This window comes from Psammomys obesus, unplaced genomic scaffold (assembly GCF_907164565.1).
Source record: "Psammomys obesus unplaced genomic scaffold, mPsaObe1.curated_primary_1811, whole genome shotgun sequence".
Lineage (NCBI taxonomy): Eukaryota > Metazoa > Chordata > Mammalia > Rodentia > Muridae > Psammomys > Psammomys obesus.
Window position 1 is genome coordinate 4,617,918 of NW_026596039.1, and position 21,691 is coordinate 4,639,608.

The 21,691-nt window shown below is 47.0% G+C and overlaps 1 protein-coding gene across 1 annotated transcript in view; it reads right to left on the reverse strand.

Annotated features, from left to right (window-relative positions):
• The window catches only part of Grik4 (glutamate ionotropic receptor kainate type subunit 4), a 284,790-nt gene that overhangs the window by 53,560 nt on the left and 209,539 nt on the right, over positions 1-21,691 (reverse strand). The window contains exon 11 of the mRNA XM_055622027.1: positions 2,882-2,989. Within this exon, the coding sequence (XP_055478002.1) occupies positions 2,882-2,989 (108 nt within the window). The remainder of the gene's footprint in view (positions 1-2,881; positions 2,990-21,691) is intronic.

The following is a 21,691-nucleotide window of genomic DNA, read 5'->3' on the forward strand; positions in this document are numbered from 1 at the left end:
ACACACACACACACACACACACACACACACACACACACACACACACACTCACACCAGAGCAGCTTCCCCATCTGGGAACATGGCCTTCTGTCTTCCACAAAGCAGAAGCCTCCAGCATAGTCAGATTCCAGATGTAAGGAGGCAGGAAGCACAACCAGCAGGTTCCTTGTCTGCTGCCCCAACTTGACTCAGCTTTTAAAGAATTTGTCTAAATTCCTTCCTTGAATTTTGTTCAAAGGTATTCCCACATTCAGACTCTAATTATTAAGTTCCTATTTTTTTTCAGGCACCCCAATATTTGAGACACTCCCATTCATGAAGGGGATGTGGGGTGTCAAATAACTATGAGAAGATACGTCTGGTCAGATGGGTATGGGAAGAGCCAGGGAGAGATAAAGGCAGAAGTCAGCCAAAGAGAGACTCCAGAGAAAAGATGACCTTTGAGCTAGGGAAAGGCATCCAGAAGGAAGGGAACAGCATCCCATCATGGAGGTATGAAGCCATGAGGAACCCTGGGCCCTAAGGCCGCATGAAGAGGTGGTTATTTTAGCGTGATGGGGTTAGAGCCCAAACTAAGGAAGTAAAAGATGGAAAGAAGAAAATGACAGGACAGTTATGAGTGTAGTGGGGAGATAGGCCAGGTGGGCAGGGAGCCTGGGAGGACTCCACCTGTGACCGGGGACAAAGAAGTGCAGGAGGAGGCTGAAGTCTGGGCTATGACATGGCTATGAGGCTGATAGAAGGGAGAGACTCAGGAAGTTCCCATGGGGTAGAAAAGACAGGTGGAGAGAAGGCCCAAAGGTCATGCCCTGGGTTACATCCTCCACCAAACAGCTTAGTCAGGTTGTCCCCGGTTCTCAGCTGGAGAGGGGACACCTGGCATTCTAAGGGGCTCAGATGAGCAGAGAAGGAGCTGGGAACTGGGGAGACTGAAACCTGGGAGCCTGGGTCTGCTTTGCCCTCCCTTCTCAAGCTGTTTCCTGGCCACAGGTTTGGGGAGGGAAGGAGTAGCTCCTCCGCTGTGTCTTGCCTCCACTCAGATTCCATCCCTTTGAGAAGACCACCTCTGACCACCTGGGAACCAGCACTAGCCGCCATTGCTCCCAGCCTACCTGCTAATGCATGGTTTGACTTGAGATTAAGCAGCCCTAACTCACATGCCAAACCTGAGCTACTTCAAATCCTGAAACGTTTTGAGTGCTGACAGGACTCTAGCAGGTGTTTCAGAGTCTAGAATTTCTTATTAGGGATGTTCAACCAGCAATGTCTATGAATATATTCCCAAGCCTGAAAAACATCTGAAATTGAAATATTTTGGGTCCAAAGCATTTCAAATACATTAGACTCAATCTTTGTTGACATTTTATTACCTGCCTCATATTCCACACTAAAACAGAAGCTCCTGACAGGCAAGGGTTTTTGTGTTTGGTTCATCGATGTTTCCTGAGTACCTTGAAGAGTTCCAAGCATATAGAAGTGCACAATAAATATTCCTTGGATGAACAGAAAAAAATTTTGGCGGCTCATCTTCAAATGAGGGGAGCAATGAATGGCTGAGTATACAAGCCTCTAAGCACTATAGTCTCATGGTTCTGGACTGTGCTCTCCCATTCCCAATCAATGCCCATTCTCAGGAAAGCCCGTGGTTCCCAGCCTTTTTTCAGCACCTAACAACACTTTCCTCTGTTGTCTTTCCCCTGCAACTGTTTCCCATCTTTCAGAGTTCATCGAAAATGCTTTCTTATGCTTTGCTGCCCTCCACATGGCTCCCTCTTCCATACCTCAGGGCTCTAGCTTCCCATCTCTCTCTTGGCTTTTTGCCCACTCTGTTTATAATAGATCAGTAATCCCAGCCCAGTCTTCCTGGGCCTTAGGAGTTCCTGAAGGTCATAACGGAGGACTCTATGTTCTTTTTATTTTCTCAGAAAAGCCCAAGAGAAATACACATATTTGCAGACCTTGTACCTACATCTAGGAGGAACTAGACTTCGAAGCTGGCCTATACATTGCCTCTGCTCTGGGCTGAAAGAATATCAGTGTGGCTATACCAATTACCTCTCTCTGGTGCGATGCTGTGTGGGGTAGGGAAATACACTATTGATTAGTTAAAATCAGAGTGGGGAAGAACAAAGCAATTATTGCTTATCCTGTAGTTGGCTTAATTGACAGATCTTTTGAAACATGAGATCTGCAGGGCTTGGGGTGGTGTTAACACCTTGGCTCTGTGTAGTTGACTTAGCCCACCTGCTCAGTGATAACTTCTTTGAAGATCTAGACCAGTACATAGTCATCTCTGGTTTTATGAGTGAGCGTAGTGCCAGGCACACATCAGGGCGCAGGGTTGGGGGGGGTGGACTTGGTAATTACTGAATTGAAAGGAATCAAGTGGAAAGGCAGATGTCTCAGGACTTGCCGGCTCATTGAGAACTCTCTCGTCACCATCTGGAAGGGAAAGGCTACAGGAGCCCACAGACATTCAGGCGTCTACTTCAGGGTGTGGCTGGGGAGGGGCTGGTTTTGAACATAGCAGCTACCAAGGAAAGTGAGCTGCTGGGAAAGAGGATCATCACCCAGGCTGTCCCACCTACGTCGGAAGGTCCCATTTCTAGGGTTTCGAAACAGCTCTCCTAGCCACCCAGATCCCCAGGGAAAGGTACCCACACACTGTGGACTCTCTCCCTCTGTCCCAGCTGCTCAGCAGCTCATCAGATATCATTTCCATATGAAACAGCAACTGGAGTGAAATTACGCCGTCATAAATTGGCCTCTGTGCTGTGATTAGCATTTCCATCTTCTGTTTCCCCGGGAAGCCCATGAGCGAGAGCTTGGGGAGGAAGCCCCCTCGGGAGCTGCAGCTGGAGGCCCGAGAAACCCCGCTTACCAGGATGGTGGTGACAACTAGGGTGGTGTTGAAGAGACTGTCAGAGATGTTGGAGGCGTAGAGGCGGCTGTCCATGCTGAGGCCCTCTGCCACATGCCACTGGCCAATCTGAGGAGACCAAAGGGAGAGCGTGGGAAGGCTGAGGGAGGGACAGATTTTGCTGCAGTTTGCTGGACTTGAGAACAGGAGAGGGCAGGGCTCTGTTGTGGGTAGACACGGGAGTCTAGACCAGAAATGGGGGACATGATACAAGATTGAGGGTCTGGAGGGAAGGGGGATTTCAGAGTAAAGAAAGAAAGAATCTGAAACTTAGAAGAGATGGGAAAGGAGAATGGAGAAATTAGTTAGGACTATAGCATGGTGCAGAGATGCTCTGTCGTCAGAAGGGGAGGGGAAACCAGGAATTGTGTTGTTTTCAGGCAGGGCTGATACACAAGTCACTTTTGCTTCGGCCTATCTTCAGTAAACCCAATTATCTAGGTGAGAATAAGAATGGAAGCATGTATACTTGTACGCTTAAAAATTGGTTAAGATTAAAAAAAAAAATGTGTCTTATGTCTGCACTTGCAAGGTTGAGACAGATGGGTTGCTTTACATTTGAAGTTAACTGGGGCTACCTGGTGAATTCAAGGATTGCCAGAGCTCCATAGTGAGGCCCTATCTCAACAAACAAAAATGTGATTAAGAGGACAGATACAAGATGAGAAGAAACTGGAATGTACTAGGCCTTTAATGAATGCTTGCGGAGGGCTGGGAATGTAGCTCAGTGGCAGAGCTCCCACCTTCATGGCGATGCCCTGGGTTCCGTTCTTGGTGCTGGAAAGCCCAAATGAAGTCACATTGCTACAGGAGCAGAAACCTAAGTGCTCATCAAATGGTTCAACATATGGCTGAGTGAATAAGTCAGAAGAGGGAATAGTCAAATAATCGTCTCCTTCAGCCACCACCTCACTGTGAGGCTCCTCCAGAGCCTTGGCCCTTTCAGCTGGAAATGAAAATGCTCCTCTCCTCGCTCAGAACCCACAGACCATGTACACAACAGTTTGACACTACAGTCCCCACTCTAACCAGGAGCCTGAAACTCACTGTGCAGCCTCAGATATTTCTGAGCCCCTAGGCATGCATCCCTCTGTGTCAAACAAGAATAATAACAGAAACTTCTGGTGGTCATGGTGAGGATGAGTTTATCCTGGCATTCAATCAATGTTATTTTTCCTTCCATTTCTTTACTGTGTTTAAAGCTGTATTTTGTTTTATTTTTAATCTTATTGTGGCTTTTAAAAACCATTTGCATAGAGAACTGGGAATAGCTCTATTGTTAAAGAGCTTGCTATACGTGCATGAGTTCGGCTTCCCAGCATCCATGTTCAAAAAAGCCAGGCACAGCGGTAAGAACCTTTAATCACAGCCTTGGGAAGGCTGAGGTGGGAGGAGCTAGAGGCTTGCTGACCAGCCAGGCAAGACAAATTGCCAAGTTCCAGGTTCAGTGAAAGTTCCTGTATTGAAAACATGATAATGTGGAAAGAGCCAGAAGAAGACACCCTCAGCAGACATCTGGCCTCCATGTGTGCACATGCCCACACATACAGGGGTACACATGCACACACAAACATACATACATACATACACAAATATGATATACTCTCTCAATCTTGTTTGGTTGGCTTCAAACTTGTAGCAATCCTTCTGCCTTGACTTTGCAAGTGCTAACATGAATCATCACGTTCTCTTAACCAACTTTTGAGTATATATTTATATTATTGTGGACTATTCCGCATCCTGACAATCTCTAGGGAGTCTGATGGAACAGAAAACTTTATAATAGACCTTATATTACATAAATATAATATAAACAAACAACACAAAACACAAGGATAGAAAAGTTTATGAATAATGCACACATATACAATACACATATAATTCCCGGTATAATTCTGCTGGCTGGACTCCAAACAAGTCACTTGTGTTGCTGAGTAGCTGGGGTTTGCACCCAGGAAAGATAGCTGATGGTTGCCTGCATACGCAGAGATGCACATGGCTCCCTTTTCTAGGCACCACCAGCAGCTTCCCTGGAAAATTCCCACACACCCCTGCAGTTACCACGGTTGCTGTTCCCTGGAGCTAGGCTTTGAGTTTGCCTTCAGATTCTTCAACAACAATAAAGACTTAGCTCCCCCTTGCCCTCATCCTCACTCCATGGAAGAAGAGGGCCTGGAGTCATGATATGGAGCTGCCAGTAACCTGTCTTTACGCTTTGGAGAAGGTGGAGTATGCAGAGGGAAGATCCAACCCAGGATTCCTTGGACCACCAGCTGGGATCATTGATGGCCTTCCAGAATTTCCAGTTCTTACCCATGGGTCATGACCTGTGAGCCCTGCCAGTGGCAAAGGGTAGAGAAGCAAAAGCTCCTCTCCATACCCCTGGAAGGATGCCACCAGAAAGGAAACAGCATTCTCCACCTCTGCAATAGCACAACGGCTCTATGTGTACTATGTGCTTTGTGTTATTACAGTAAGAGATCCCACCCAGCTTGTCTGAAAACCAGAGGCCATCAGCTGAGAGTCCTGAGCCTTGCTCCCTGATAAGTCTTCCCATGGAAGCCTGCAGAACTCTGAACCTTTGAGGTGCATTTTTACTTCCTGGTATGTCTCCCCCACCAGCGTTTTGTATGCTCAGACCCTGGCCTCAGCACCTTCCTCCTGGCTGTGAAAGCAGAGAAAGCCATTGTCTCCTATCAGCACTTTATTCTTGCTGGCCAGGCATGGGCAGAACACAGATGAGCTTCCCTAAGGCTTCTAGAGCTCCTATTGCCTCTCAGAGGGACATACCAGATGACATCATTGCCTGCTGCTCCCTGCACCTTTTCTCTCTACAGGGACAACGGTGGGAGGATGATGATTGTGTGGTGAGATTTCCAAACAGAAGGGAGTGGGTAATAATTACAGGAAACCTATTGTGTCACATGTGCCATTCTATCACCCTTTTGAATTCTCCCATCATGCTTTGGAGGTGTCATGGTGTTTCTATCTTATTAATGAAGAAATGTGCTCATACGGGCTTAATGACTCATCTCTTAAAGTCACAACTATTATCTGTGGCATAGGTTTGAATCTAAAGCCAGATCCTAAGTCTTTGATCTTTCCATCTTTCCTGACTCTGTTGATGTCTTTTAGAGTAATTACGTGTGTGTGTGTGTGTGTGTGTGTGTGTATGTGTGTGTGTGTGTGTTATCTGAGCAAACCTGACTAAGCAGGAAGAGGCCTCAAGAGCCTCAGCTACCCAGCATGAAGTTTAGAAACATGACTTTCTTCTCCTTGGTCTTGACACTCCATAAATCCAGTAAGAATCCCCTCCTAGTGGCCATTTTCCTGCCTTCAAAATGTGTAGAATTGGTTCCCCATGGTCTGCTAGGCTGGGAAGAACTCTACTTGGACAGGAGGGACATAAAACCAAGCAGGCTGGATGCCAGGCAGCTCAGGACAAGACTGAACTTCTTGGCAGCCTATTGTCACCCTGGACTCACACTTCATACCAGCAAGGCTGCCTGCTCAAAGCCTCCCCAGCTCTTTAGCCTCAACTAAACAACAAACTAGGTTCCCACAACAGCCATGGGAAGAAAAGATTTTTCCGTAGCCAGATAGGACAGCCTCAGCAAAGGACCCTCCAAGGCTTCACCTCTGGGGACCTGGCAAATAGACTAATTAGCCCCTGAGCTCCAGTCAGGAAATGAGTCTCCCACCCACTCTCATATTAGCCTCAAGGAATTAATAGACCCATCAGCTCCAACAAAGTGGTGTGGCAGCTATTAGCTGGAGCAATCTAATTGCAGAAAGACAGTGGGAAGGGGAGAGCTGGTCGAGCCAGGTGCCATGGGATGCAGGCTAATTGCCCCACCTACTGGGCACCATCCATGCCACACATGTGCAGGGGTGGGTTGGAGATGTCACTCTCTCATCACAAGATTCGTTCCTCTAACTGTAGCCAAATCCCTTCGCTTCATCTCGATGACACTTGCCTCCCTCCCAAGTATTTCTGCAGGCACAGCTGGTTTGCCCACATGCAAGGCTTCCGCTCCCTTCATATCACATCTCTCTCTCTTGTTTGTCTTGCTTGCAATGACTATCCACCATTTTAGAGGCACTGGCGGTTGCAATGGAGGGAGGGAGAGAAAACATGCATCTGGGTAGGGACAGAGCTAGCCCCTGTTTTATAGAATCTTCATCAGGGAAGAAGACCTCTGCCATTTTGCCTGATGTGCACAGCTGAGCATGCAGAGGTGACACTGGATTTCAGTCTCTTCTGGCCCTTGAGTATATAACACCACCTATACCCTCCAGGTAGTGGCCCCAGTATGTGGGGACTTTGTCTTACCCTGGCTTCTCTCCTTGTGGATGGTATAACCTTGTTTAAGTTACTTAAGCCTCTGGGTCTCTTTCCCCATCTGTACAATGAGGGTTAAATTAGCACTTGCTGTCTCAAAGGGATTTTAAAGATTAGTTCAAGTACTGTGTTAGTCAGTATCCATTAGAGTCCCATTACTGGGGCCAGAAGACATAGTCTCTTCTGTGTTCTCCAAAGGGCTCCACACAGTGGTCTTAACTTATTACATGGAATAGGCATGTACCACCAACTTTAGTTTTCAGACCAGGAGTGCTACCATGAGAAAGTTAGTTAGGAAGTTGGGGGATAGCACCAACAGTCTGGGCTGTAGCAGCCCTTCAAGCTGTTCTGACTCATGGCTAGATTGTTACAGAGTACAAAGAACCACCAAGTGACAAACAGGACCTGGGGAAGGACTAGGGCACCGAGACTCACAGCTTTGGGGCACACCTGTGCCACTGAGGAGGTATTTCAAAACTGGCTCTCCTGGAATAAAAAGGCCCCAATTAGCCAGCCTCTGGCAACTTCTGTGGTGGAAACATTTCCAGCCAATGACATGGTTCATATCCCACACAGAGGTGGGAAGACATGTGCAATGGAATCTCCACAGCTGAGGCAAAGCTGGCTCTACCATGTAACAAATGCCAACTCTGACAACAGTCTCCAGGCTGGGCGCTCACGTGGATAGTGATCTCATCTCACTTTATCAGAAAACAAATTCAAGTCCTGGTAGGTAGGTCAATGTAGCCAAGTCAGAGGACGATTAAGTAGAGAAATTATGACACTAAACAAGACCCAGGCAGTGCTTGATTTTGATCATGGCTGTGAAAACAAATGTGCAGACAGATATGGGATGCACATCTGTAATCCCAGTACTCAGGTGGCTGAGGCAGGAGAAATTGCTGAGAGTTCAAGGCTATCCTGGACTATGCACAGCAAATTCAGGGCCAGCCTGGGCAATTTATTGAGACCTCTATCTCAAATTCAAAACAAACAAACAAATAAACGTATAGCCTTTCTAAATACCGACTCCAACACGATTGAGAGAAACATTTCCTGATGAAGACGCTTAGTCAAACATGAAAACTTGGGCAAATATAACTAACATGAGATGGAATTTCCCCATGCATAGAAAGTATCATTTACCCTAAATCCCCTAGAGATACAGATCAATATAAATGAATAATTTTCTTGTTTCTTCAGGCACCACATTTTGCAGGCCTCAATTATGTATTCAAAAGTATTATTTCCTTCCTTCGGGAGCTACAGGTTCTTCTGTGGTCTTAGCTGAGTGAGCTTTACCTTAACGCGCGGCGCTGTCATTAGGAAGCTGGTTTAGACACCGTGATGTGTGTCTCCCTCCCGCTGCCGTGGGATTGCTGCAGTGGCCCCTTGGTTTCTTCCTCATCGTAAAGGGATCTAGTTAACACTCTAGGTGTATGTTTCTTTCCTCGTGGTTGGCTGTTGTTTCTTGCTTCTAGCAGGACAACTGACTCTGAGGCCCTGTCCTCCCAGAGCTGAGCTGGGTTTAACACTCCCAGGAGGAGCAGCCAGTCAGCTGGTGGAAGGAAAGATTAGACAAAGGCAAGCAAGGCTATGAGGGCTATAGAGGATGGGCTCTGTGGCTTGAATAGGAGCTCTCTGAAGTACTTGGAGAAGCCATGACTGTAGCTCAACACATCGGGCACTAGGATTTGGTCTGCCATGTGGCCCCAGTCAACATGAGCAAGCTGGCCACTACAGGAAGTGGTTGTCCAGGGGCCTGACCTCAGGCATCTGTTGCTGCTTCGTGCTCTTGCTCTGCTCTCATCCCAAGGGCCCAGCTCGGTGTCTCACTTCTCTGAACTAAAAATATGTTACTTGGAGTCAGGAGACCTGACTGTGCCAGTGCCTGGACCACGACCACAGACTCTGCCGGCCTCCATGCTCCCACTGAACCTTTTGAGGACGGGAAGACAGGCTGGGCTTCAGTCAGCTACATCCCCAGAATCTCCCCTCCATTTGCAGCAGCCTCTGCTTAAAATCCCCACAGTTCTTTCCTCCTTTGGTTTAGAGACGCAGACAGGAAACCATACTGCAGCCTGTTGGACCCACAAGGCCCGAAATGCTTGCTCTCTGCCTGCTCCCTACCATGTCCTCCAGTCACCCCCTGCCACGGTCTCTGCATGTTCTATTCCTTGTCTAGCGTTTCCCCAGCCACATGACCTCCTGACTCAAACTTTGCTTCCACTAGTTCTGGGCATGGCAAACCACAGCTTGTCAGCTTAATTTGTCCACTGTTTGTTTCCCCAAGTAAAGTTTTATTGTCACAGAGTTTGGCCCATTCACATCTGCGTGTCCTGTGATGGCCTTCATTCACGGGGGCAGAGCGGCTGGGGCACCCGGAAAAGGCAAGCATTCACCATAGATGTCATAGAAAATGCTTGCTCACCCTCCTCTACTTCTCACCTGTTTCCTTTAGGCTTCAACTTGAAGACCGCTTCTTCCAGGAAGCCTGCCTTCTCTTCTTCCATTAGCCTTCTGAACAGCTATCTGTGGGACGTTGCTGACTACCTGCCTGTCTGACCATGCCATAAGCCTCATAGGGAAAAGATGGCAGCTTGGTTCGCCTGCCCTCTTATTGAGCAGAGGGCTCGGCTCAATGCCTCATGCCTCATAGATGCTCAATTAAATATAACTGAACAAATGCACCAGGAGCTTTAGCTCGTTTAATGTTCGGCAAATCTACAAGGGGTAGACCATTTTGTTCTCATTTTAAAGATTTTTAGAGCCCTGCATACCAGCAAGGTTAGGTAATTAAAGTCTCCCTGGTCACACTCTGATAAGCACCACAATGGAGATGCAAACAGACTTTCTCAATCACCTGAGCACATGCTCCTAACCGCTGCATTATCTGGTTAGAAAGGGTCAAGACCGTAACCATGGGAACAGGCTTAGCACAGTGCCCGGTGTTGGCAGGCATAAACTTCACCAAGTCCCTCCCCCACTCCATCCAATGGCTCCTTCTCAACTGTCAAACAGGAGCCCTCAGGACCTTTTCTGGGGGCAAAGGATTTGCAAAATCATCAGCCCTATGTCTAGCATCCCTTGCTACTGCTGCCTGCGCCCGAGCATCCTGATGCTCACAGCCCTCTCCCTCCCACCTGAAGGTGCTCAGGGGTGTCTTTTGGCCACTTTGTTCTTTCTTAAGTAGGTAAAAAGGGATTGGCTTTTAAACCCTGAAGGACTCGCTCACATCATTGCCCACATCCACGGATGCGCACACAACACTAGAACATTTAATAGTTTATGCACATTTACATAGCTGCTCTTTGTACTCGGCACCATTGGGACCCCACTACTTCTACCAGGGCTGACGAAACCCTAAGCCCGCTCCAGAGGCAGAGGCTTCAAATACTTATTGATCTTTGCTTGCAGGGCCCTGGCCCATGTGGTTTCCTTTCATAAATTTCCCTGCTTCTGTGCAGCAGCCCTGTCATCATTCCCACCTGAGAAATACAGGCTCATCAGTACTTTAGAAGCAGTAAAAATGCTTGAAGTAAGTACACTCATACGAGTTTTTGTTAAATAAATTAACAAAACCAAGACTCAGGAATGTCAAGCAACTTGCTATGTGTCGAACAGCTCATAGGGATTAAAGTAGGTCTGGAACTCAGAGCCTATTTATTCTTTTACTAATTGGCTTAGGATGGGTGTTGGCTACACTGACATTGAAGCCTGGCCTCATGCCTCTTGTTTGTTGACGATAGTCCTGAATGGAGTCAGCTGGGAGGACCCACGTGAGCTCACTCATCTGTGAAATGGAAACAACCCAAGGACCTGTGCATTCAAGCTGCTGCTCTTGGGAAGCTGCAGACATTTTAAGCTATGAAGCCGAGTAGGTGGTCCAGCTTTCTCCTCACTCTCTTTAACTTTTTGACCATGATCATGAAGTGAACTGCTTTGCTCCCCCTCACATTCCCCACCATGATTGACCAGAATAGGCCCAAAGCGGCAGGACTGAACCACGAAATGAACCTTCTAAAGCCGTGAGCTCAAATGGCCCTTTTGTCTTCAGGAGCTGACTGGCTCCGGCTCTCATTGTAGGAACTGCAGCTGGTTGGTGTAATATTGTACAGTGTTCCTGGGAAGGAGGTAATGGTGTTTGCTGAGCCATAAGCCATGGAGAGGTAGGCAGCCTATGACGGTGTGTAGGGGGACAGCAAGTGATCAGCAGTCAGGATATCCAAGTTCAGGTTCTAACTGGCCAGTCATTTACTGTGTGGCCTGAGGAAGCCAATTTTGCTACCTAAGATAGACCTAATCTCCCTGACCTTCTGCACTCGGTGGGGGTCACTTGAGGTGAGCACAGGAGTGACAAAGTCAAGGAAAATCAAGTTCCTTATAGTCTAGTTCTTTCCTTTCTAGGGTCACCCAAAGTTCTAAGTCATAAATCATTTTCTGAATTCCAATTCCGAGTTGAAGTTTCCGTTCTGAAGATACTTATGATAAAATATGCGCCTCTATGAGTACCTGCCTAGAGTAGCGGTTCTCAACCTGTGAATCCCGACTCATTTCATGGTCACATATCAGACACCCTGCGTGTCCTATCATATAGTTACATCACCATTCATAACAGTAGGAAAATTACATTTATGAAGCAGCAGTGAAATAATTTTATGGTTGGTGGTCACCACAACACGAGGAACTGTTTTAAAAGGTCGCAGCACTAGGAAGATTGAGAACCACTAGCCTAATGCTTCTCCTTATGGGATGGAGAAGTGTGGCTCAGGTATGAGACGCTCTGGAGGGGGGAATCCCAGGGATGACCTGAGATGGGTTAGAGTTCGATGCCTTAGTGGCACAGGAATACAACTGGACAGAGATATGCTTAAGAAGCTGGGAGACGGCTCATTTCAGCAAGCAGTGGGAGGCGAGTTCTCAACCATAGCCATGTAAAAAGACATCCCAGTGTGGCAGCCCATGCTTGTAGTGGGGCAGCACCAGGGTATCAGATCCTTAGGGTTTTTCTGGTCAGGCAGCCTAGCCTAACCAGTGATCCCCAAGTCCTAGTGAGAAACCCTGTCCATACCCAAAGGACAAGTGCCGGAAGAATGACACCTGAGGCTGACCTCTGGCTTCCACACAAACATACACATGTATGTATGCACACCAACCCAAAACATACACACATATACATATACACGTAAAGATATCAGCTCAACCCTATCACTAATCTCAGCCTCCATGATGAGCGCCTGGCATTAGCTTTAAGCCCAATGTCTCTACTTATACAATAGCTTCTATGACGCAAGGACAGTGTGGGCTCATGAGCAAATCCTAAGCGGAGGGCTGGGTGTCCTGGAGAACAAAGGGAGTTGCTGGAGTTGACCAGAAGCCTTATTTGCTTAGCCACAGAATATAACTAAATATACACTGGAGCACGTGAGTGCAGAATTGTTGCAAGAAAATCTAGTAGTCTGGGACAGCAGCAGCATCCGATGAAAGTAAGAGATCAAGAACCAGTACAGGAAGATCCACAACGATGCACTCTTTCAGGGCTTCCTTACACATCCCACTCAGTTTGTCTAATACAGCATCTTATTAAATGTTGGCTAAAATCCATTTGCGAGTTATGAAATCAACTGAGTGGAACAACACCCGCATTTTAAAAGTGAGATCTCTAGGGAGAAGGGAGAAGGGTCAATCCGTAAGCAGAGGTGATGAATACTGCGTAGTCTGGATTTGGGATATGCATTGGGTCATGTATGCGTCCTAAATTGCATTCCATAAGCAAATTATGTTCTAAACATGGAAATTCACACCACTGGGGATTTTCAGAGTTATCTGTGCACTACTCTATCATCAGCACCTAGCACGGTCTATGGATGATAAGCGATGATTAATAAGTATTCTGTTGGTACCCATGGATCCCTCGTCTCGGTCACTCATTGTAACTAAATGCTAACCATTAGAACATTTGTGGACCAGTACTTTTGAGGATTCCTGCCGTGCCACTACTCTGGACTAAACATTTTATTACTTTGCTTAATCTTTCCAACCATACTTCATGGAGGTTCTGCTACCACTCACCCCCACCTTGGAGATAAGAAAACTAAGATTTGAGGAGATTCAAACTCAGACAGGATCATCACCATGGTCAACCGTCCCAGGATATTATAATTTATCTGGCTGTGGTTATATAGTTAATTGTTTGGCAAATATTTGAATCATTACTCTATTCAGTGGCATTTGCCATAAGCATTCCTACCTGAGAGCCCAAATCCCTTTATGTTTCCTTGCTCTCGATTCTGACTTACATATGTAGGAAAGAGTATCTAACTAAAGGACCAGGAAAGCTTGGCTCCCTAAAGCTACATCTTGCATGTTAGTCTCTTAGAGAGGGCTGTCCATCCCTGATTGGACCACAGGTTCCTCGCTCACTCCTTGGGGATGCTCACTACACTTGGAATCACACAACATCTAATGCCATCATCTGGGTTAAGTCCGTTTTCCCCACCAGACATTTCCCTCTTTGACAAGACCCCTGCTCCCAGTGACATGTGCCAGCTCAGCACTTGTTAATAGGTGTCAGTGTGGATCAGTTCTCCTTTCACGGCTTCAGCACCCAGGCTGGTGCCTAGCTTAGGATGGATGCTCCACAAACCCTGTTGGGTTGAACTCTGAAATTCACCTAGGGGAGACACTGCGTTTTCATCTTCAGTGATCACACTTTCAAAGAATGATGTAGGCCAGCCTCTTCCAACTCAAAGGAGAATTCTAGACTGAACCTGAGAGAAAGATGGGTCTAAGAGAGGCCATGGCGGGGGGGGGGTGGCAAGTGCAGCTGCCTGGGCACAAAGGTGAAGCAGGAGGACATTTAACACAAGTGGCGACAGAAAGAACCTTGAGGAAAGGTAACAAATGGAGCAAATGCGGGGACTCAGGAAACACAAGCGAGGATGAAAGGCAGAGCCTTCAGGAAGAAGGACACCTGTCCCCGATAAGGAAGGGCTTTTTAATAGGAAGGGCTTTCTAAGATGGAAGACGCTGCCCTTGCAGGTAGTGAGTTCTCTAACACGGAGCAGTTAAGCAAGACTCTCCCTCCTGAGGCTGCGTTCTCAGTAATCCAAGTAGGCCAGGTAGAACATTGGTCTACAAGGCTTTTATTATGCCATCCATCCCACACCAGAATTGCAAGATGTAGGTTCTATGTCTACAGCAGGGCAACCAGGAGGAAGGGAGGCCTTAAGGGGCAAATAGGGGCCTTGGATATAGTAAGGAAACAAAAGAGCAGGACTATGGAGTGGCAAATGCAGATAAAGGCCCTGCAAGAAAATTCAGATAGTCCTCCTCTTGTCTCCTGGCTGAGTCTCTCTTCAGATGGATTCTCATTAGTTGGTGCTCCTCTGGTCTGTATAAAGCTGCCACACACATTCAAGTAGGGAACAGTGAACCTTCGCTCCCAGGACAAATATACGGTTAGGTTACTGTGAACTTCTGAGGAGAGCAGATGCATCAACCCATCGGTATATAACCGTATTAATTATGTGTGTCTCTGCTTCATCTAATACACATTGCCTGTGTACTAACTCACACAGCAGCACCATAGATCAGCCTTGAGGGAAGCTTATCAAACACAGATTGTCTCCATAGTACAGATTACAGTTTTTCTCCTGCATAGGAATGTGAGATGGCATGTCAGCATTGCATTGTGGGAGTTAGTATAAACAGAAAAATTACTAGGGGAAAACCACACACACACATGCACTCACTCACACACTGTAGCACTCAATAGTCCGTGAAAAAGACACTTGACAGTATTAGCACTGAAACAGCGCAGCAGAACATTGTCAAGTTCAAGCTCAGCTGAGAATGCACACACTCAGTGAAACAAATTCTTGCCTTCTCCACGTTTGTAAAATTGCTGCGAGTATTGATGTGAGGTTTGCAAAAAGATTTCATCATTCAGTCAAACTTGCAAATACAGATCTCACAAATAACGAGAGCCAATTAGACTTGTCCATGCTGGGCTGTTTGGCTGTCACCAAGATGCACGCTCAGATTTTCAGTCATGATCTCCAGCCTCCAGGATGTAACACTGAATTTGGTTACCACCCTTACTGCCAAAGAGCCCAGCCTTGGCTCATCTTGGGGGATGCAGTGACAGATAAGTATCACACCCAGAGGAGCGGTGGAACTCAGGGCACCTGTGTTGGCTCTGATTACAAATGATACCCCAATGACTCTCACGGATTTAATGGACCCCCAATGATCAGGGCTTCAGTAGTAAATTGTCCCACAGAAAGAGCAAAAGAATGCCTGGGTCTCCTATCTGTTTGGACACGTTTAAAAGTTTGGTGGTTTTTTTTTTTTTTCTTTTTTAAACCTGTATCCCAGCTCACCATATTTTAAAAAATCTTTTTTTTTTCTTTTCTGAGACAAGATCACTAGCCTAAGCTCCCTACGTAACCAAGGATAACTCTGAACTTCTGATCCTCCTGCCTCTTCCTCCCACATGCTAGCATTGCAGGCGTGTGCCTCTATGCCTGTTTCTGTAGAACTAAAGAAGGAAGGCGTTTATGCATGTTACACAAACAATCCTCTCACTTAACCATATCCCCACACACCATTTTTTCTGTTTTTCTGAGACCAAGTCTTAACTATAGCCTGGTCTAACGTTGAACTTGCTTTGTAGCTAAAGTTAGCTTCAAGGTCGTGGTCCTCTAGCCTTACTTACCAAGTGCTGCAATTATAAGTACAGGCCAAGCCAAGCGTGGTGTTGCATGCCTGTAAACCCAGCACTTGGAGAGGCCGAGGCAGGTGGCTCTCTGTGTGTTCCAGGCCAGCCTGGTCTACAAAGTGAGTCCAAGATAGCCAAGACTACACAGAGAAACCCTGACTCAAAAAAAAAAAAAAAAAAAAAAAGGATAGGCCAACATGCCTGGATTTCCTTTCTAATATAATTGAAAACCTCCCAGGATATCTTCCAAGTACCAAGTAGGTTGGGGCCAAGCCCTTCGCCTTTCTCACACTGATATATGACAAGGACATAGCAGAGTCAGCAGACAGGAAGACTCCCTTGCTCGTCTCCCTCTGCCTCCCAGAATACTGAAGGCATTTCAGCACAAACTGCTGAGAAACCAGTTAGAGAGCTCAAGTATGCTCAAGACTTCCCATCTAAGAAAATTACGGCCAAGGAACATGACGGTCAGGCCTGCCAGTGTAACTCACCAGGTAAGGAGTGTCGTGGGGAGGCAGTTGTACTGATTTCTTGCCTCTGAGCTCTGAGTCCCAAGTGCCAACTGAATTAATGCTTCCAATAAAGCATCTAGACTGGAGGAAGCTGGTCATTCTCCATCTTGGTGCTGAAATCAGGACAGCACTTTAACTTCTGAGCTCTCGGCCTGGGACTGAGAATGGCCTGTCCCTACCCCCAGCTGTGTGCAGGCTTGTGGGTAGGAAAGAGCATTTACTTGAGCCTTATCACATTCTCGAAAGAGGTGAGACTTTTAGTTTGGGGGTGTCTGCTGCTCTTGACTGGTGAGTGATGATCATACTCCATGGGCCTTTAGATGGCTTCTCCTAGAAGTAGTCATAACCCAGGTTCTCTTATCTTTATGCCCATCCGGAGCCACCAAAGCATGGGGCTGAAGGCCAGAGAATGAGCCCAGGGCAGATAGAGAAAACTCCAAGATGAAAGACAGAAGAAGAGAAATAGGTAGGAGCATGCTGGCAGAACTGACTTCAGGCATGCATGCCTTCCTACCACAGGCTCGTACTCATATGCCCTCTGCCAGGGTTATGTCGCTCTAACACGAACAACCCCTGAACCTTCCCCTTTCCAAGGTTGTGTCCTTGTCTCTGCCCTGAACCAGGCCAGAATTTCTTGGATATTATATATATATATATATATATATATATATATATATATATATATATATATATATAATATTATAATATAATATATAATATATAATATTATATAGGGAATATTGAAAAGACAGTGAGATATATAATTAGACATTGTCGTGCGAGACAGTGAGATGTATAGTCAGACACTGCCATGTGAGACAACAGAATTAAAATCTGCACAGTGTAGTCAAACCCCCCAAGCACAGCTCTAAGCAACAGTTCGTCTTGTTCTCGATAATTTCATAATCCCCAAGAAGCAGAGATCATGATGTCACGATGCCCCTCACTTTACCAAGGAGGAAAGTAGGAAGCAAAGTTGGGATGTAGGGATGTGGAACTCAGCCCTGAGTCTTTCTATTAGGTTGCATCATCTGCCTCTGTGGATGAGCTTCCTACCCACCCACAATCCACCTTGTTTCTTTCTCCTACCTGGCTTCCCTGTACCCCCACACCTCTGGCCCTGCCTTGCTTTCTATTTGGGGGAGCTGGCTGCCACAGGCTGTTTCACGGTGCTGAATTAGCAGATCACCCTCTTCCAGCTCACCCCTGCATGAGCTGGCTGAAGGGGTGCAGGAACTGTCGCCAGGAGCTGGCAGACTTCCCAGGGGCTGATCTCAGGGAAAAACGTGATCGGGCACATGACAAGAAATAGATTTCAAATGTAACACTTTAAAATCCCACTCCTCTGCCCAAAACCAGCCCCCTATTAAAAAATGTAAGTACCTCTTAATTTGTTTGCAGGCTGATGTGGGTGTAAGCGTCTGTGGCTGCTGAATTGTTCAGCAGAGCCAATAAACGGGAGTCCTGTGCTTTGGGGGATAAAATCAGATGTGCGGGGACCAGGAAGGCTGGAAAAGAGAACAAACCCTTTAGGATACAGCCTTCAAAGACAGGTCATCTGCTCCTTGACCTTTCACATTGGGGCCAAGCATGTCTCCTGGAAGAAGGCATTATAGAACCTGTTCAGAAGTAGGGGGACCTGTGCCAAATGGAAAAAAAAAAAAAGGAAAGGGTGAAAGGGATGAATCAGTGATTCCAGGGACCTTTCAATTCAAAGATATAAATGCTGTTGCTTATGAGAGGTTTGGAGTATGGATCTCTTGAAGGAAAAGGGAAGCAAGCGGCTTTAGAAAGCCCACAGATTCTGGGCTCTGATGTCTCTCTTGTCTGTGAGCTCCCTGGAACCTGGAAGGCACACCTGTAGGGCTCACACAGTCACCTCTCCGGCCCTGTGAGTACTGAGTCTTTCTTCTACTGCCACACCCACTTTTCTGCTGGGCAGGCTAGACCCAGCTCACAAGGCCCCACTCGTGGGAGGATGGTGCTGAGAAAGATGCCAGAGCAGGAGAACACTGACAGAGCAGGGGTTTGGCGACAGCCTTCTGAGTTCAGTGTTGAAGTGAACATGTTGGAAATGAGGGAGGCACAGGAGTGATTCTAAGGCAGCCTGTATGTCCAAGGCCTCCAGCATCCATGACTGAGGCAGAAGGTAGAATAGAAAATGATAGGCTGGAAGGCTTATTGGAAGGACAAGACCCTTCATTCTACAAGCAAATAGAGTTAATAAGGGTTTCAAACCTGATGAAACGCTCATACATCAGCGCCTTTCTAGATAGCTGGCCTAGCTGACCTGCCCCTTGAAGAACTGATGACATTCTAAGAGAGGAGAGGCGATGCTGTCTGTGGCAAACTCCACCCCAATCCTCCCTCTCCTGACTCTTTAATTAAATAGAAGAAATGAGTGACTTTTCAGTCACCTTCAAAGCATCCCCAAGCTACCTTCCCACTCTTCGGAGCTGCAGCCCAAGTTTCTTCATCAAAGCTAGGGCTGGCTCTGGGGGACTGCAGTCCAGTGCAAGCTCCCCCACTGGTCCCCTCTCACAGGTCTGTCTGTCCCCCAGCTGGGGAGCTGGCACTTGAGGCTGACGATTTCCAGCAATCAAACCAGGCTCCAGCGCCCTGAGCCAGGTCTCAGCAAAAACAGCTTCAAAGGATCTGCATATTTATGGTAAACTCCTTCCTCAAATTGAAAATGTATTAGACAGTGACAATCACAGGATTCTCAGAGCTGCCTTTCCCACGGGCAAGCTATCTGAGCAATGGCTGTTTACTCGAGGACAGAAAAAACTGGAGATGTCACAGAGGCAGCTCAGAGTCAGAGGGGCTGAGGACAAAGGTGTAGACCTGGGCAGAGGACCTCTCTATGAGAGCATGACGCCTGCCATACTGTCCCTCCGCTGTGACACACAGGAAGTGTGAGCATAGACTTACTGACAGGCAGGGTGAAGAAGAGCTTTCTGTTTTACATTTGATTGCTTTTGAAGTGGGGGGGGGGGCAGGGTCAGAAGGAAGGGAAAGTTGCGAAGCCCAACAGCGGGTCTGTTCAGCTTATCTTCGGAGGGATAGAAAGAATTTCCTAGTGGCCTCTGCTCTGCTGCTGGCTGTAATAAGAAATTTCGCGGCTTCTGTACCCTCAGGGGTGCTGTAGAGCCAGGACTTCTCACCTGCCAACACCCGAGGATCCCAGACTTCCCTGGAAGCGGGGGCAGAGCTGCCTCTGTGTGGGCTGCCCTCAGGAAAGGAGGCAGGGAGGAAGAGGGAGAGAGAGAGAGAGAGAGAGAGAGAGAGAGAGAGAGAAAAGGGAGAGAGGGGGCAGAAGGAATAGAGAGAGCTGCCCCTTTGTGGCAGTGAGCGGGGACCTGCAGGATCTTCGGGAAGTTGGCTCCGGGTTTCCTTCTGAAGACCCTGCATGATGGAGTCCCCTGCTTACAGGGGGGGCGTTAGATAAGCCATCTCATCCATCCTCCTGCCTCTGTATAGACTAGCATTGAAATCATTTCTGAAACGAGCCTTTTGAATTCCGAGCTTGTCTCTTTTTTGGAAAATAAGGCTGTCTGTGGGCAACATTACTTCCCTGGCACTCTCCAGGTCAACCCCACCAGTTTCTCCATTTCTATAGAAACAGAGTCAAATGGACCAGCTGTCCCAGGAAAGCCTGACCCGGGTCTAGTTTCTATGAAAAGTGTATACACGAAGAACTGAGTGTATTTCTGGAGAAGCTGACAAGTACAGTAACTAAACGACCCCAAGACCCAGAGTTCAGAAGGAATGGCACATTTGAAAAAGAAATTACTGTAAGCAGGCTAATGTGGTAAGTGAGAACTGAGTATCAGTCTGAAGTGACTGATAGCCCCCCATGGTCAGAGTGCACCCTGTCTGCAGCCTTGTGCTCTTAGAGCACCTGACAGCCCCTAGTTCTTCCTTGGTGAGAGAGTGGTAAGCTATGTTCCATTGGGAACAGGTACAGCCCACTGCTCAGTGAAGGATAAAACAAGTAGCATATAATCAGAGTACTCTAAGGCAATTGCAGGCTGCAATTTCAGCCCCCTAAAGATCTTGAGCTCTTAAGTGGAGTATGGTTCTTTTATCTTGCATTCCCAGCCTATGACAAAGAGTAGCTCTTAAAAAAAATTTTTTTAGGCTAATTCAGGAATGGAAAAATGAACGAGTGAAGTAAAAGCAATCTGTTTTTACATATTTGAAGAGCTGGCAAGGAAAAAACGAAGCAGACCATTCTGGAATGTTCCATAGGGCAGAGTTAGAAGGCGGAGGTTGACCCAGTACCTGGAACAGTGTGAAGGGTAGCTCTAAAGGGCTTGGTAATTCTCCAGCCTGGGATGGGGGCTCACAGAGAGAGTGGGGTGTCTCTTTTGTGTCCCAGTGCAAACCGTTCTTGCATGGGGTAGACGACCAAAGAAGCTTAAAGTATTCTCTGCCCCATGTTCTGAGTAAACATTGCATAATGGAAAGGCTCTGAGGAAGCTCAATCCAAACTGGGTTCTTGAGCCTGCCACTTCCCACCTAGATGAAGATGGATATGTTCCCTCATCTCTTTGCCTTAGTTTTCCACCTACAAGATGAGAGAACAGCTTTCATGCCAGGCTGATAAAAGGATGTAAAAATTTAAATATATACGTACACCACCCAGCACAGTACATTATGTAGGCGACAATAAATGTTAGCTATTATTATGATGTCAGGAGAGCCAGCTTTGCACATAAGTATAGCCATTCAAACACAGTGCCAAGCTAAGCTATTTTCAATCATCTTTGGATTCTGTGAGACCAAATATGAGGAGTTACCATCATTACTACACACACACACACACATACACACACACACACACACACACACACACACACACACACACACCCACCCCTGAGCCCATCCTGCTTGGGATACACAGTGAAGCAATGGGGAAAAGGCAGATTTGCATCTTTAGTTGGGGATGTCAAACCCCAAAGGCTTAATTAGACCCTGTTAAGCCATTTCCGAGCCTTAGATGAAAGGTGTGCACATCTTATTACAAGCTAACAACGCTGCTCAGGGGAAGCTCGCCGTCTCTGATCTTCAGACGAAGTTAAATGAAGGAAATTAAGGGTCTTCTCAAGGCTTCCTCCTTTTCCTTCCAGCTTCTTTCGAGGAGGATTTTTCCCAGACAGAAAGGAAAACAATGATCTTGTAAACCCCCCCCC